The sequence below is a fragment of the Euleptes europaea genome, chromosome 18, assembly GCF_029931775.1.
Source record: "Euleptes europaea isolate rEulEur1 chromosome 18, rEulEur1.hap1, whole genome shotgun sequence".
Classification (NCBI taxonomy): domain Eukaryota; kingdom Metazoa; phylum Chordata; class Lepidosauria; order Squamata; family Sphaerodactylidae; genus Euleptes; species Euleptes europaea.
In genome coordinates, this window is record NC_079329.1 from 17,491,849 (window position 1) to 17,508,562 (window position 16,714).

Sequence of the window (16,714 nt, forward strand, 5' to 3'; positions counted from 1 at the left end):
CCCACCCACGGTGCGGATGCTCGCCTCCTCCAGCTGTTCCGCCCCTCCCGCAGCTGGATCTCCCCGGCCCCTGCCACTCACCGCTGCCCTGGGCAGAAGCCCGCCCGCACAAAGCCCCGCCGCGGAAGATCTGCCGACCCTGCAGGGAGCAAAGACCCCCCCCCTCCCTGATTAAAATTCAAATCCCAAGTTTTTGATCCCGGGAAGAGGAGGAGCAAGGAAGGTGCTCGGGGCTAAGGCCTCCCCCGCTCGGGCTTCCTGCGTCTCTCTAGGGCGGGCGGCTCACGCTGGATTTAACTCTTCGGCGCGTCTTCCAGGCGGAGCCGGGCGAGATTCCCCAGCTCGAGCGCACGGGCGCGTGGATCCGCCTTACACTCAGTGCCGGATGGACGCAGAAGCTCAACAAGCTAGAGTTTAGGGCCCCGCTCTCTTGCCCCCCCCCAAAAAAAATTTAAAGGTTAAAAAACCCCCAAAAAACTGGAAGGACATTTCCAAAATATAAGATAAAAAACAAATAAAATAAATATTGGGTGAAAACGCACGGTCGCTTTATCCTCCTTTAATCCCTGTTTTAGCCAGGATCGAACGCACATTAGGCGAAACGCATGCATTCGATCCTGGCTGAAACCTTGGCTGAAACGGATTAAAGGAGGATAAAGCGACCATGCGTTGTCGCCCATTGTCCACAATAGCCATGCGGATTAGCTTTGGATTTCACCCATTAACAGATCACTTCAGGATACAGTGGGTCCATATGAACATACCGCACCCTCATTAGCACATTATCTTGATACTTACAATGATACTTACAATGATACAATGATTAGCACATTACCTTTGATACTTTTTGCAGGACAATGATTCAGCTCAAACCCAACCCCTTTCTGACTATATATTACTCTTCCTACACGCTTGACACTGAGAGACACTGTCCTTCAGTGTGACTCCTCTGAAGATGCCTGCTACAGCTGTGGGTGAAACGTCGGGAAAGAAAATAGCAAGACCACTGTCACACCGCCCGGATAATCTACAAGAACCAAATAAAATAAAACCTACATACAGCAACAGTGTTTTGTGTTATTTCACTATTAATATACTTCTTCTTAATTGTATTTCAGTTCAACAATTACTTTGATAAAATACATATGTTGTTATGTGCAAATGGATTTAGATACCTATTAGGTCCATAAATTACCATATAGCATATATTCAACACAAAAAAACAGTGACAATTTTTTTGTTGACAAAGGACAGCTGGACATATAAAGGGCCCCACTACCTTCAATAGCTTAGGGCCTCATCAAACCTAAATCCAGCCCTGCAGAGGGGCACTAATAATACACCTTTCCTAAAGTTCACATGAACACATGAAGCTGCCTTATACTCAGTGCCGGATTTACGCATAAGCTAAGCAAGCTATAGCTTAGGGCCCCGCTCTCTTGGGGGCCCCAAAAATTTTTTAAAGGAAAAACAAAACTGGATGTACATTTCCAAAATATAAGATCAAACACAAATAAAATAAAACCTACATACAGCAACTGTTTTGTGTTGTGTGGGCTCCTATGATGTAAGTAATGGGCCCTAATTGTATTTCAGTTCAACAATTACTTTGATAAAATACATATTTTGTTATGTGCAAATGGCTTTAGATACCTATTAGGTCCATAAATTACCACATAGCATATATTCAACACAAAAAAACAGCAACAATTTGTTATTGACAAAGGACAGCTGGACATATAAAGGGCCCCATTATCTTCAATAGCTTAGGGCTTCATCAAACCTAAATCCGGCCCTGCTTATACCGAATCAGGCCCTTGGTCTACTGAGCCACAGCTTGTCCCCAAAGACACCCTACCCTGCACAAGCTCAGAGGGGCACTAATAATACACCTTTCCTAAGGTTCACATGAACACATGAAGCTGCCTTATACTGAATCAGACCCTCGGTCCATTCGAGTCAGTATTGTCTGCTCAGACGGGCAACAGCTCTCCAGGGTCCAGGCAGGGGTCTTTCCCATCTCCTACTTGCCTTGTCCCTTTAACTGGAGATGCCGGGGACTCATCCTGGGACCTTCTGCATGCCAAGCAGATGCTCTACCACTGAGCTATGGCCCTTCCCCAAAAGACTCACATGAACACATGAAGCTGCCTTGTACTGAATCAGACCCTTGGTCCATCCAAGTCAGTATTGTCTACTCAGACCGGCAGTATTGTCTACTCAGACCAAAACCATGCAAGCGGACAGGATTCTGCAAAATCTGTTCTTTGCTGTGTTCCTCTTCGCGGCACCCTTGTGGGATGGGGTCATGGTGGCTCCCATTTTACAGATGGACAACACAGAGGCCTTCACATGAACACATGCACCTGCCTTATACTGAATCAGACCCTCGATCCATCAAAGTCTGTATTGTCTACTCAGACTGGCAGTGGCTCTCCAGGGTCTAAGGTAGAGGTCTTTCACATCACCTACTTGCCTGGTCCATTTAACTGGAGATGCTGGGGATTCAACCTGGGACCTTCTGCATGCCAAGTAGATGCTCTATCACTGAGCCACAGCCCTCCCCAAAAATGCTGCCAATTGAACACATGAAGCTGCCTTATACTGAATCAGACCCTTGGTCCATCCAAGTCAGCATTGTCTACTCAGACCGGCAGCAGATCTCCAGGGTCTCAGGCAGAGGTCTTTCACATCACCTACTTGCCTAGTCCCTTTAACTGGCGATGTCAGGGATTGAACCTGGGACCTTCTGCATGCCAAGCAGATGCTTTACCACTGAGCCACAGCCCCTCCCCTATGTGGAAGAGCAACAAGGGAAAGGCTGCACAGCCAGGCCGATTAAGCCTTAGTTGTCGATTTGCTCTAGACAGGAGGGAAATCCCCCCAAGTGATGATATGAAGTTGTCACTGCATATCCCAGGGAGAAACGATTCCTCATTCTTATATCTCCCCCCCCCCTTCAATCGATGGGTAAGGATTCCGGCCTCCAGGTGGGACCTGGGGATCCCCTGGAATTACATCTCCAAACTACAGAGACCAGTTCCCCTGGAGAAAATGGATGGGTTGGAGGGTGGAATCTATGGCATTGTACCCCAGTGAGGTCCCTGTCCTCCCCAGGCGCCATTCCCAGATCTCCAGGAGTTTCCCAGCTTGGATCTGGCAACCTACTCTCCCCCATCCTCTGCCGGTGGCCAGGGAGGATCTGGCAACCCTGTTGATGGGAATCTGAGGAAATGCAGGGGGAACGGCATCAGTTGGATGCCTACCTGTCACATAGTTGTTTAAGGTGCAGAGACTTCCTTGGGGGGGGAGGAGTGGCATCCCCGCTTACAAATAATAGCTGGTTGGAATGTGTTCTGTTTTAACAGGCAGACATTCAACAGGTGCACTCTTTCCCTAGCCCAGAGAGGCAGCCATATTTATTTGCTTATTTAACCTCACCTCTCATGCACCAAACAACTGGTATTCGGAGATCCACCCTGTCTAAATCCAGAGGTTCCCTTTAGTTGTTCTGACTCATGAGCAGTAGCCGCTGATAGACCCATCCTTCGTGAAATTGACAATCTCCTTTTAAAAACCTGTCTGTAGTGGTGTTAGACACTTCTTGTGGCAGTGAGTTGCATAACTTAATGAATGAAGTGTTGCGCATGCCCGGTTTTTACTACCCATCCATTTAATTCAGTTCCTGGATTACTTATTTACTTACTTCATTTACACCCCGCTTTCTTCCCAAGGGGGACCCAAAGCAGCTTACATCATTCTCTTCTCCTTCCATTTTATCCTCACAACAACCCTGTGAGGTAGGCTAGGCTGAGAGACTGTGACTGGCCCAATGTCACCCACCGAGCTTCCAGGAGAGGAAGAAATTCACTAGTCACCATCTCCATGTCATTCACAATTGTAGAAACTGTCACGATGTGGCCTTTAATTTTCTTTTCGTGTACATTCTGGTTTTATATTCTGTTTTTATATATTTATAAAACATAAAATCTAAACAAAAAAACTGTAGAAATTGCTATGGTGTTCTAAACGTTAAAAAGCTCCAAAATTTTCATAATAGGGAAACTTTTGATCACTGCAGTTGCGCTAGGGTTGCCAGCTCCAGGTTGGGAAATACCTGGAGTTTTTATAGGTGGAGCCTGAGGAGGGCGGGGTTTGGGGAGGGGAGGGACTTCAATGCCATAGAGTCCAATTGCCAAAGCGGCCATTTTTCTCCAGGTGAACTGATCGCTGTCGCGTGGAGATCAGTTGTATTAGCAAGAGATCTCCAGCGGCCACCTGGAGGTTGGCAATCTTAAATTGTGCCTTTTGAGCATTATGGTACACTTTTTGAGACAGGGTGAACAGATCAGTCAAAAAACAAACCTTGCGGCTCTTTAAGAGCCAAACACAGAAGTAGGCACTGATCCACAAAATAATAATAATATTAATAATAATAATATTAGTAATATTATTAATAATATTAATAATAATATGAAGAAGAAGAACTTCTTAGCTTGCAAAGCCCCCAAGATGCCCACTGTTTACCTGTGCCTGGTTTTCTGAATGCAGCTGCACCCTGAAACGAGGCTGAATTCATCACAACCCTGTAAGGTAGACCATTATCAGACCCATATTACAGGCACAGAACTGAAGCTGATAATGGGTGTGTGTGGAACTGTATATCTGAGGCTGCGTCCTATGCACTCTTATTTGGGAACAAGCCCGTGGAATTCAAGAAGATTGATTTCTAGGTTAATAGGTAAATAGCCGCCCTAAGCAGAGGCTGGACAAGCACTTGTCAGGGATGCTCTAGGCTGATCCTGCATTGAGCAGGGAGTTGGACTAGATGGCCTATGTGGCCCCTTCCAACTCTATGCTTCTATTGGAGTCCTTCCAGGTGGGGTGCTAGATCTATAGAACTTGATGGTATCCAGGTGTCATTTTGTTGAAAAGCAGCTTGGCCTAAACACACCAGATCGCTTGGTCTGGTCAGGCAGCAATCTGAGCGGGCAGCAGGCAAGCTGGTGGACCAGCTTGTGGAGGGTTAAATGTGTTGAGCATTCTGGGTCCTAGAGCCACCCATCTCTCACTGGCACAGGGGGAAGGAATACAGGAGGGAGCTTCCTCTCTCAGAGTCAGCTCTGCCCCCACCCCACCCCCCAAACAGCAGCTGATTGATCTCGAGATGGAAGATGCCCCCAAGCTGGGGAAAGCCGCAGAGGTGAGTTAGACGCCAGTTCCGCAAGGTGCCGGCTTGCAATGTCAGGGGTGTTCTGGAAACTGTCAGCATCTCTTTGATCGATGGGGAGAAAGAAAGAAATGTTCAGCTGAAAGGGAGGTCTGTTATGTTCTCTGGAGTGGTGGGCATCGGCATGGGGGAAGGGGGGAATCACCCCATGCAGGAGGCAAACCAAAACCATGCAAGCGGAAAGGATTCTGCAAAATCTGTTCTTTGCTGTGTTCCTCTTCGCGGCACCCTTGTGGGACGGGGTCACGGTGGTTCCCATTTTACAGATGGGCAACACAGAGGATGTGCTTGCCTTCACATGAACACATGCACCTGCCTTATACTGAATCAGACCCTCGATCCATCAAAGTCTGTATTGTCTACTCAGACCGGCAGCGGCTCTCCAGGGTCTCAGGCAGAGGTCTTTCACATCACCTACTTGCCTGGTCCATTTAACTGGAGATGCTGGGGATTCAACCAGGGACCTTCTGCATGCCAAACAGATGCTCTACCACTGAGCCACAGCCCCTCCCCAAAAATGCTGCCAATTGAACACATGAAGCTGCCTTATACTGAATCAGACCCTTGGTCCATCCAAGTCAGCATTGTCTACTCAGACCGGCAGCAGATCTCCAGGGTCTCAGGCAGAGGTCTTTCACATCACCTATTTGCCTGGTCCCTTTAACTGGAGATGCCAGGGATTGAACCTGGGACCTTCTGCATGCCAAGCATTTTTGCCACTCAGTTGCGATGGCAAGGGGGGGGTACCTTGTGCACATGAAGCGACTCTTGGCATTGTAGAATATGGACCGCTTTAAATATTTAAGGGGGCTGTTTCCATGTGTACCTGTGTATGTAGCATATCGTCAAACAATCCACAAAGCATGATTAGAAGAAGAGTTTTTTTTTATACCCCTCTTTTCTCTACCTTTGAGGAGTCTCAAAGCAACTTACAATCACCTTCCCTTCCCCTCCCCCCAACGGGCACCTTGTGAGGTAGGTGGGGCTGAGAGAGTTCGGAGAGAACTGCAACTGGCCCAGGGTCACCCAGCAGGCTGCATGTGGAGGAGTTGGGGAATCGAACCCTGTTCACCAGATCAGAGTTCACTGCTCTTAGAGTTAACCACTACACCACACTGGCACATCTACCGTTCAATCATCGGGCCCTGTCCCATGAGTCTCAGGATATGGAATTGTGGGGACCTGGCAATACTATCTCAAAGTAGCTTCCTGACCCTCAGCTGAATCCCCAGCCTTCGGATAGGCAGCCCCTTCTTTTCCTAGATGCTGCATGACTTCTTCCTACCAAAATCCACTTTCCATCTGCCTGAGAACTGCTCTGATGGTTCACCATTCAATGACCAGTCCTTTCCCCTCATCACTAAAAATTTCTGCCCCCCCCCCCATCACAGCAGCTCTGTCTGTGTCGTGGTGTAGTGGTTAAGAGCGGTGGACTCTAATCTGGAGAATTGGGTTTGATTCCCTGCTCCTCCACATGACTGGTGGATTCTAATCTGGTGAACCGGGTTGGTTGCCCCACTCCTCCACATGAAGCCTGCTGGTAACCTTGGGCTAGTCACAGTTCTCTCCGAACTCTCTCAGCCTCACCTACATCACAAGGTGTCTGTTGTGAGGAGGGGAAGGGACGGGGATGGTAAGCCGCTTTGAGACTCCTTAAAGGTAGAGAAAATCAGGGTATAAAAACGAGCTCTTCTCCTTCTCCTTCTCCTTCTTCCAGATTTTAGCTTATTGTTTTTAAAGATGTGATTTTCCCTTTCGTCTTTTTCTTCAGGAACCAAGAGCATTCTTTAGATGGGAATTTGGCTGTCTTGTGTTATTTCTGGGTCTTTGAGACCTGAACATCTTGTGGACAACATCGTAGACAAGACCTGACCTGCACTGGATCCACTGTGCCCCAGTTATGGCTGGGAGAGGTGGACTCGATGAGGGGATGAGGCAAAATCCAAGGAGACAAAATGGCGGCAATCCTAGAGAAGTAAGGATGCTGGCTCTCCAGTGCCCGCTGCCCTTGTGAGGAACCTGGAGAGAAAAATGGAGGAGCCAAATCCAGCACGTCCGGAACCAGGGCATGGTTTTGGGACAGGAGCAGGAAAATCTCCACGGGCCATTCAAGCTGGAGCCATCAGCGAGTTTCTGAGGTGGGCCGCACCGCAGCAGGGTAGACTTGAGAGACAGGAGGGAGTGCCGTCACACGGGGAGGCCCAGTGGCAGGAGATCCTGAAGACGGTTCAGTCTTCTCATTCAGGCTGGACAGGCTCTCAGCTGCCAGACCTGCCTCCGTGGGACGATCTGTCCACCTTCGAGAGGGTGGCGGATGCCTGCCAGTGGTCCCGAGGAGAAGGCGTGGCCCGACTCATGCCAAACCTCGGCGGAGAGGGCCAGCCCTTCTTTACCAGCCTGGAGGCCAGAGACAGGGGAGACTACGGGAAGATGAAGCCCGCTGCCCTCCGAGGGGACACCGCGAGTGCCGAGGCACAGCGCCAGTGTTTCCGCCAGTTCCGCTACCAGGAAGCCTTGGGACCCCGCGAGGTGTGCAGCCGGTTGCGGGAACTCTGTCATCGCTGGTTGGAGCCGGAGACGCGCACCAAGGAGCAGATCCTTGAGATGCTGATCCTGGAGCAGTTCTTGACGATCCTGCCTAAGGTGATCCAGAACCAAGTCCGAGAACGTGGGCCGGAGACCTGTGCTCAGGCGGTAGCCCTGGCAGAGGGATTCCTGCTGAGGCAACGAGAAGGGGGGAAACGGGAACAGCAGGTAAGGCTTAACTTGAAGGGGAAGGGGTCCCAAGTGCTCCATTGACCCCAGGGGGACGGTGGGGCCTACTCCGGGTAAACAGCAAGTTGAGGCCAAACAGCCATAAGATTCCCTCTTCTCAGTCTCACTGGAATTGCTGCTGCTGTTTCAGGTCGCGGCATCGCTACAAGTGGGGACCACGAATTGCTCTGAGACGCCGCATCCTCCAGCAAACGCCAGGCCAAGGCAAAGCTACAAAGAAGCCAGACAGCAAGACAATGGGAACACCGGCTCACTGGGTAAGGATGGGGGTAGGGTTGCCAGGTCCTTCTCCTCCTCCAGCGGAAGGCTGTTTGAAAGCGCGTGTGCTCGCACAGACGCACATGCGTCACTTCTGGTTTAGAACCGGAAGTGCCGCCTCGCAAGGGGGCTTATACCTCTAAGTTTGAGTGGTAAAGCGGCCCTTTACCACTCAAACTAAGAGGTATAAGTCCCCTCGCGAGGTGGAACTTCCAGTTCTAAACTGGAAGTGACGCGTGTGCATGTTTGCCCGCCGACCCTCAGGTGGTCAGCGGGCAGAGGGGTAAATTGCTGGGGGTTTGCCCGCCACCAGCAGCCACCTGGCAACCCTAGATGGGGGTGTCAAACCTTGCACCAGCTTGTACTCTTTCTCTCTCTCTCTCTCTCTCTCTCTCCCTCTCCTAGTCTCCTTAGGGTTGCCAGCCTCCAGGTGGTGGCTGGAGATCTCCTGCTATTACAACTGTTCTCCAGGGGACAGAGATCAGTTCACCTGGAGAAAATAGTCACTTTGGAAGGTAGACTCTATGGCATTATACCCCCATTGTTTATGCCAATAAAGGTCATGATTGATTGATTGATATACCCCCATTGAAGTCCTTCCCCTCCCCAAACCCTACCCTCCTCAGGGTCCACCCCCAAAATCTCCAGGTATTTCCCAACCTGGAGTTGGCAACCCTAAGTCTCCTCATTTGTAAACATCACCTGGACCTTTCTGGCCAAAAACCCTGAACAGTGTGTTCTCTCACACACATCTTGGCTGGTCTGCTTTGAAACTGTAGGGATTAAGGATTGCTGGCACCAGAAAGTGGCTGCGTGAATGTCGTGGAGAATCAGAAACGGTTTAAAACATAACAGGATTGTATCCAAACAGCTTTTCGATTTGCTGCCCTACAAAGAAAGGGAGGGTCTCCTCTGACCACCCAAAAAGACTATGTTGGGGAATCATGGGACCCTGAATAGACAAAATCCATGAAGAAGAAGAACTGAGTGACATTTGTCCTTTATGCATGGCCGTTTCCCTCACCATCACCCCTCCAACGACTTTGGGTCTCTGTGTTGATTATGGCTGCCGTTTCCGACGGTCAGAGGTCGCCTCGCTCCCCCCCTGCATTTCGCCCGCATTTTCAGAGATCTGTTTTATCTCGAATTTGAAAACGCGGTCATAACGCGGGGAAACACAGGGGGAGAGCAAGGTGGACTCTGACGGTCAGAAACGGCATGCATAATCCAAACAAAGACCCGACGTCATCGGAGGGGTGACGGCGAGTGAGACAGCCATGTGTAAAAGACCATTGAGTCAAAAAACTGGCTAGATCCTACTGATATTCTAGTGCTCTGGAGCAATTCAGCTCACTTGCCCTGCACCATACAACTCCTGACTTATGAAGTTGCCTTCAGTGGGAGCAGAAGCCAGTATAGTTGAAGCCAGTATAGTTGCCGTAATGTTGGGAGGTCACATGATTCTGGTAACTGGCCCCAACCAGCAGTCTATCCACAGAATTACGGTGCAGAATTATTATTATTATTTTTTGCTACCACAACCTCCTCTCCCGTTTAATTTCCTTTTGCTGTGTATTTCCCCAAATCACATCTGGAGGGGCTGTGGCTCAGTTTGTAGAGCACCTGCTTGGCATGCAGAAGGTTCCAGGTTCAATCTCGGGCATCTCTGGTTAAAAGGGTCAAGTAGGAGATGATGTGAAAGACTTAAATTGGTATCTTACCTGTTTTACCTGTGCTGGTCATTGACCGTAATAAAGAATTGTATTGTATTGGTGTGAAAGACCTCTGCCTGAGACCCTGGAGAGCCTCTGCCAGTCTGAGTAGACAATACTGACTTGGATGGACCGAGGGTCTGATTCAGTATAAGGCAGGTGCATGTGTTCATGTGAAGGCAAGCACATCCTCTGTGTTGCCCATCTGTAAAATGGGAACCACCGTGACCCCATCCCACAAGGGTGCCGCGTTCACGTGAGTCTTTTGGGGAAGGTCCATAGCTCAGTGGTGTAGAGCATCTGCTTGGCATGCAGAAGGTCCCAGGTTCAATCCCCAGCATCTCCAGTTAAAAGTACTGGGCAAGTAGATGATGTGAAAGACTTCTGCCTGAGACCCTGGAGAGCTGCTTCCGATCTGAGTAGACAATACTGACTTAGATGGACCGAGGGTCTGATTCAGTATAAGGTAGCTTCATGTGTTCATGTGACTTTTCTTTCCCACTCGACAGGTGCCAAGTTTTTAGGAAGAGCCGGGCAGTGTTTCCAGTGCCCAGACTGTGGGAAAAGATTTAGGGGCGAGGAGGAGCTCAGGGCTCACAGCGGCATCCACAGGAAGGACAGGCCTCACGCCTGTGCTCAGTGTGGGAAAAGGTTCACCCGCCCCTCAGGCCTAGCCAAACATTTGAAAACCCACTCGGGTGAAAAACCCTACCACTGCGGTCAGTGCCCCAAAAGCTTCATTCAGATGTCCCACCTCACCAGGCATCAACGGATCCACACGGGGGAGAAGCCCCACCCCTGTACCGAATGTGGGAAGCGTTTCAACTGCCCATCGGACTTGGCCAAACACCAGCACATTCACACAGGAGAGAAACCTTTCCGTTGTGCCGAGTGCGGGGCGAGGTTTAACCAGTTCTCGCACCTCACAAGGCACCAGAGGATCCATACGGGAGAGAAGCCCCATGCCTGCTCCGAGTGCGGGGAAACCTTCAGCCAGCGAGCGCACCTCGTCAGCCATCAGAGGATCCACACGGGAGAAAGGCCGTATCGGTGCACCTATTGCCAAAAATGTTTCAGCCACCTCTCGGCCCTCACGGTGCACAAGAGGATCCACATGGGCCAGAGGCCCTATGGCTGCCCGGAGTGCGGGAAAAGGTTCATTGCCTCGTCGGCCCTAACCAGGCACCAGAGGACGCACTCGGAGGAAAGGCCCCACACCTGCGACGAGTGCGGCCGGAGGTTCAACCAGCTCTCACACCTTCACCGGCATCGGCGAACCCACTCGGGGGAGAGGCCTCACAGCTGCCCCGAGTGTGGGAAAAGGTTCAACCAGCTGTCCTCTCTCACCAGGCACCAGAAAATCCACACTGGCGAGAAGCCTTACCCCTGCGACGAGTGCGAGAGGAGGTTCGTCCGGCTGGCTGACCTCATCATCCACCAGAGAATCCACACGGGAGAAAAGCCCTATCGTTGCGCCGAGTGCGGGAGGAGGTTCCGGCAGAGACAGACGCTGGTCAAACACCAGAGACTCCACCCATTAGCAAATTCGTAAAAACGCAGGAAGCGCAACCTTCACCCTTCAGGGGTTTGTATCCAAAATGTGGATATTCAAAGAGAGCAAAAGAGATTTAATCCTGATATTGGAATTTTCTCCACTCACCTTATCTGCTGCTGCTCTTTGGTACCACGGAGGGAATGGAGCTTTACCATCATGGTTTCCAAACCATTTTAACCAAGAGGATCTTCTAGCAGAATTTTGTTTTATGGACCCAAGTTCTCACGCGCATTTCCCTTTTGCGCTCATCTCCTGTTGTCCAAACACCCCAACGCAGGCAGCTTATAATATTGGATCAGGACCCAATGTTGAATCTAGTTGAGAACTGAAGCGGTTAGATGAGATCGTTTCTCACCCACAATGTTCCAGTGCCCTCTGCTCAAGGGTATGTTATTGCCACGAGGAAGATATTTTAGTAGAGGCAAAGATGAATTGGCTCCTGAAAGAATTTGAGAAGGACTGGGGAAATAGAGATGGATGGGGTTGACTACTCTGAACAGACTGTTTTCTGCATTACTATTCTGGTACTATGATACCCCCACCCTCTTTTTTTAACTCCTTTTGCCCACTAGTCTTCCTCAGTATTGTGTGGGGGGATGCCCTACCACAACCGTTGTTTTTCAAAGTGGAGCTATTTCAGGCGAAGGAATCTTTCCTTTATATTGGTCTGAACTTTTCACTGTAGGTTGATATAATCCTTGTAAAGCCAAAGGGGCTTTTCCATTTTTGTCAGTGGCCCAGTGGGGTGGGTTATTTTTATCCACACATTTCCCAACAAGGGAATGAAGAGAAAATGGCTCATCCAACACCAAACAGTGAAGTAGAATTGGAGCCCGGGATTCCCAGGGAAGGCTTGTCGGGTATCTTTGGGTAAAGGCAGCTCTGGTTCTCCCTGCTTATTCTTAGATCTCTCTCTCATTTGCGCGCGCACATGGAGAGCACACATACACAGCATCCCTTCCCCTTTATTTTGTGGTAGGAAAAAAGACAATGCAGGCAACTACCCAGAACACTGCTGCCTTCTCCAGCTGTGATTGGCCTTACTTTGGTTTCCTAACCTCACTGTTGTGCGCCTCTTCCTTTCCCCCATTTTTCCCAAGTCACCAAAGCCCACGTTCCCCCACTGAGGCAAGGCAGACTTCGGACACACCTTTTGGCCTTTTGAACTTCCTTGAGAGCCAGCGTGATGTAGTGGTTAAGAGCTGTGGTTTGGAGCGGTGGACTCTAATCAGGAGAACCGGGTTTGATTCCCCCACTCCTCCACATGAGCGGCAGACACTAAGCTGGTGAAATGGGTTGGTTTCCCCACTCCTCCACATGAAACCTGCTGGGTGACCTTGGGCTAATCACAGCTCTCTCTACGAGTTTGAAAGGTCATCTTTTTGGGAGAGCAAGTTTTTTCCTCCCAGCCTTCACTTCTACTTAACTCTGTGTCCTTGTCTCCCGTATGCCTTTTGAACTCCAGGGGCTTATTAAATACCCAAAGTGTTTCCCAGCAAGAAATGTTATAAACTTGCTGGGGTGATCTCATAACTTGGGGGCAGGGGGTGGTGGTGGTGGTAATATTCTAGATGGAAAGTAGGAAACCACAAAATAAAGAGAATGCTGAAATGTATTTCATAGACAACAAAAATGTATTTCATAGAACAAAAAGTTGTCGTTTCTGAATGTTCCCCAGGCCTTAATCTGTGTGTTTCACCAACGAATCCCTGGTCACGCTATGATCTCCTGGTGCACAAATTCTGCAGCAGACTGAATGTTACATTTTTCTTCCACTAGCACAATGATAATGGAAAATTTTTTGGCTGGGGTGGTGGTGAGGAAATTGAATTGAGACCCTCCAGATTGGGTGTATCTGCGGCATACATGCTCTTCCTAGAATCTCACGGGATCTCAGTTCTGAAGTTCTTCCCAGAAAACTATGAAACATTTAACATTCCTGATGTGTACTCAGGACTTAATTTGAGACAGGGAACCCCCAGGTTAGGGTTGCCAGCTCTGGATTGGGAAACACCTGGAGATTTTGGGGGCAGAGTCTGAGGAGGGCAGGGTTTGGAGCAAGGAGGTACTTCAATGCCATAGAGTCCAATTGCTAAAGTGGCCATTTTCCCCAGGGGAACTGATCTCTATTGGCTGGAGATCAGTTGTAAATAGCAGGAGATCTCCTGCCACCATCTTGAGGTTGGCAACCCTACCCCAGGAAGATCATGCCATGAGTTAACCAAAAGATTTGGAAATTAGTACAGGAGTTACAAAGGCATTGATGAACTGAATCCATCTTCTTCAGTACTAAATAATCAAAGATCTGCCCTCCATAAGAAAGATGGACTTGCTTTGCTAAGGTTTCTAGATGTGCATAGAAGTTAACCAGAGGTGGGGGGAAACCATGGATTAGATGTTGGTGGTTTCTGGGACTTCCGACGTTCAGTTTCAGTAATGTGGCTTCCCCACAGGTTAGACAAGGTGGTGCTGCAGTCCAGAATGCCCCCCTATCGGCCTGCATGGAAGCTCAGGAAGCCAACAGCCACACATGGCTGAAGCTATCTAATGATGAAGAGATGCCTTGTAAATAGCTGGTTGTTGCTGTAGAAAGACTTGGGTGGAAATGGAGACAGGCTGAAATACTGCATAGGGGCTGAATGGGGTTGCCAGCTCCAGGCTGAGAAATACCTGGAGATTTTGGGGGCGGAGCATGAGGAGGGTGGGGTTTGTCGAGGGGAGGGACTTCAATGCCATAAAGTCCAATTGCTAAAGCGGCCACTTTCTCCAGGCGAACTGATCTCTATCAGCTGGAGATCAGTTGTAACAGCAGGAGATCTCCAACTAGTACCTGGAGGCTGGCAACCCTAGGGCTGAATTGCCTAGCGTGCATGTGTGGGATCCCAGCAATATTTGGGCGAGGAGGTTGGAATCAATGGGAATCGGTAACTGCCCTTGTTAGGGGGCCATAAATCGCCTGGTTTCTGTGCTACAATTGATTAAAGGTACCACTTGCCTGACAAAGAAGATGGTTTTATGTCTTGATCTCCAGCTGATTTGCACACACATACAGGAGCAAGATGCTGATGGGAGAGTGGCAGACATTTCTTTTGCTCCAGATTTAGCTTACACAATGTGAAGGAGCCGTTTTTTTGGGGGGGGGTTGGTGTGCCCCCTTGCAAAATGACTTTGCCTGTAAATCCCTGCCTTGGGATGAAGCTTCAGATCCTTCGAAGGCCAGGTGGTGGCGCTTCAGCTCTGGTAAATAGAGCCCTCTGTTTTTCCCCCCCTTTGGGTTCATTTGACAGATGTTGCAGCTGTGTGTTTATCGCAGTAAACAAGTTGTTTTTTTTTCCAGGGGGGGGGGCGCCGCCTGTTGTGTCTTCAGGCTCAGCAGGGATCGCTGTAGACCCTTCAAGACTGGCAACAGCTGGGTAACTTCAAAGCTAAGATGCAGCACGGCTGGCCACAGAAGTGCAAAGAGATACCTTTGCTATTTGGGGAGGGGAGGGGATATGGTTTCCAGTTCTGGGTTGGGAAATACCTGGATATTTTGGGGGTGGAGCCTGAGGAAGGCGGGGTTTGGGGAGGGGAGGGACTTCAATGCCATAGAGTCCAATGGCCAAAGCGGCTATTTTCTCCAGGTGAACTGATCTGTCACCTAGAGATCAGTTGTAATAGCAGATCTCCAGCCACCACCTGGAGGTTGAGTAACCCAAATAAACACCTATGCACTGCTACCAATGGTAAGAAAGTTAGTGCAGGAATGGCTAACAACAAAATTTAACAATTAAGCCACATAAACAACATTCACTAAGCTTGTGACAGATGGTTGAAACGTCTGTACAACTATGTTGGATTTAGAAAATATCCTAGTATTGGAACCTAAAAATTGAAGTTTACATAGTTGGTTTGCATCCCGACTGGGAGATCGATATTGTGTTTGGAAGTACGGGTGCATATTTTGAAATACCTGATTGAACGGAACTGAAGAAGAAAATAGAAACGATCGTCTTCCTTTTCACCTTGATATTATAGGTTTGAACACGCGACTGTGGATCTTTGTACCCAAGAGGACTATTGAAATCGTATTTGTACATTATTGTATATAGCTTTTGTGTTCCACCTTGTTTCTTCTTGCACTGAATACACCTTGTTATACCATGAATGTTGTTTATGTGGCTTAATTGTTAAATCTTGTTGTTATCAGCCATTCCTGCACTAACCACCTGGAGGTTGGCAACCCTAGGAGGGGGTTTCCGGAATGTGTTTGGCGGATCTCACCACTCCCCTTATTATTTATTTCTGCTTTCAGAATCCCCATTTTGATGATGTCTTCAAACCCATTTATAACTATGTTAATGTAACAGTATCTTAGAATTCAAAAAAAAATTGATAAAATGTCATTATAATTTTTTTAAAGTATTTGGAAAAAATAGGGGCCTGGTGGCCTAAAAGTAAAAGACCAGATTAAATAAATAAGGTCTTCCTAAAACAGCCAAGAAGGGAAGGCGGCATGGTATGGCTTGATCTCATCAGATCTCGGAAGCTAAGCAGGGTCGGTAGTTGGAAGGGAGACCTCCAAGGAAGACTGTGTAGATGAAGGCAATAGCAAAGCACCTCTGCTTAATCACTTGCCTCAAAAACCCCTTGCTCGGGTCGCCATGAGTTGACTGAGACTTGATGACACTTTAGGGTAAAGGTAGTCCCCTGTGCAAGCAGCGGGTCATTACTGACCCATGGGGTGACGTCTCACCCCGACGTTTCCTAGGCAGACTATGTTTACAGGGTGGTTTGCCATTGCCTTCTCCTATCGTCTAGACTTTACCCTCAGAAAGCTGGGTGCTCATTTTACTGACCTCGGAAGGATGGAAGGCTGAGTCAACCTTGAGCTGGCTAACCTGAAATCGACTTCTGTCAGGATCAAACTCAGGTCGTGAACCACTCTGCGCCATGGGGCTTCTTAATCAATGACACTTTACACAGACACAAAATGGCCAATGTGGTATGGGTCAGGGATTCCTTCCACCTTGTGCAGAGTCATCCATGTTGTCATTGATATTTGACCACTTTGGGATAGTAATTATAAAGCAAACAAGCCCTGATAGTACATTAAACAACTTCTTTCTTTTTCTTTTCTTTTCTTTTTTTGCCATCAAGTCACAGCCAACTTATGGTGACCCTATAGGGTTTTCCAGGCAAGAG

The 16,714-nt window shown here is 48.8% G+C and overlaps 1 protein-coding gene across 1 annotated transcript; it reads left to right on the forward strand.

The window, feature by feature from the left end:
* Nucleotides 1-7,261: 7,261 nt before the first annotated feature.
* LOC130490580 (zinc finger protein 883-like) lies at nt 7,262-11,527 on the forward strand. The gene is made up of 3 exons (XM_056864400.1): nt 7,262-8,017; nt 8,136-8,262; nt 10,485-11,527. Exons 1-3 carry the CDS (start codon nt 7,262-7,264, stop codon nt 11,525-11,527), a joined length of 1,926 nt encoding a protein of 641 aa, XP_056720378.1.
* The last annotated feature ends 5,187 nt before the right edge of the window (nt 11,528-16,714 follow it).

Excerpts from the sequence above, each read along its gene's own strand:
- LOC130490580 (XM_056864400.1), top strand. The coding sequence starts at position 7,262 with ATGGAGGAGCCAAATCCAGCACGTCCGGAACCAGGGCATGGTTTTGGG. Across the intron at positions 8,018-8,135 it reads TGAAGGGGAAGGGGTCCCAA|GTCGCGGCATCGCTACAAGT; the intron begins GTGCTCCATTGA and ends CTGCTGTTTCAG. Across the intron at positions 8,263-10,484 it reads TGGGAACACCGGCTCACTGG|GTGCCAAGTTTTTAGGAAGA; the intron begins GTAAGGATGGGG and ends CCCACTCGACAG.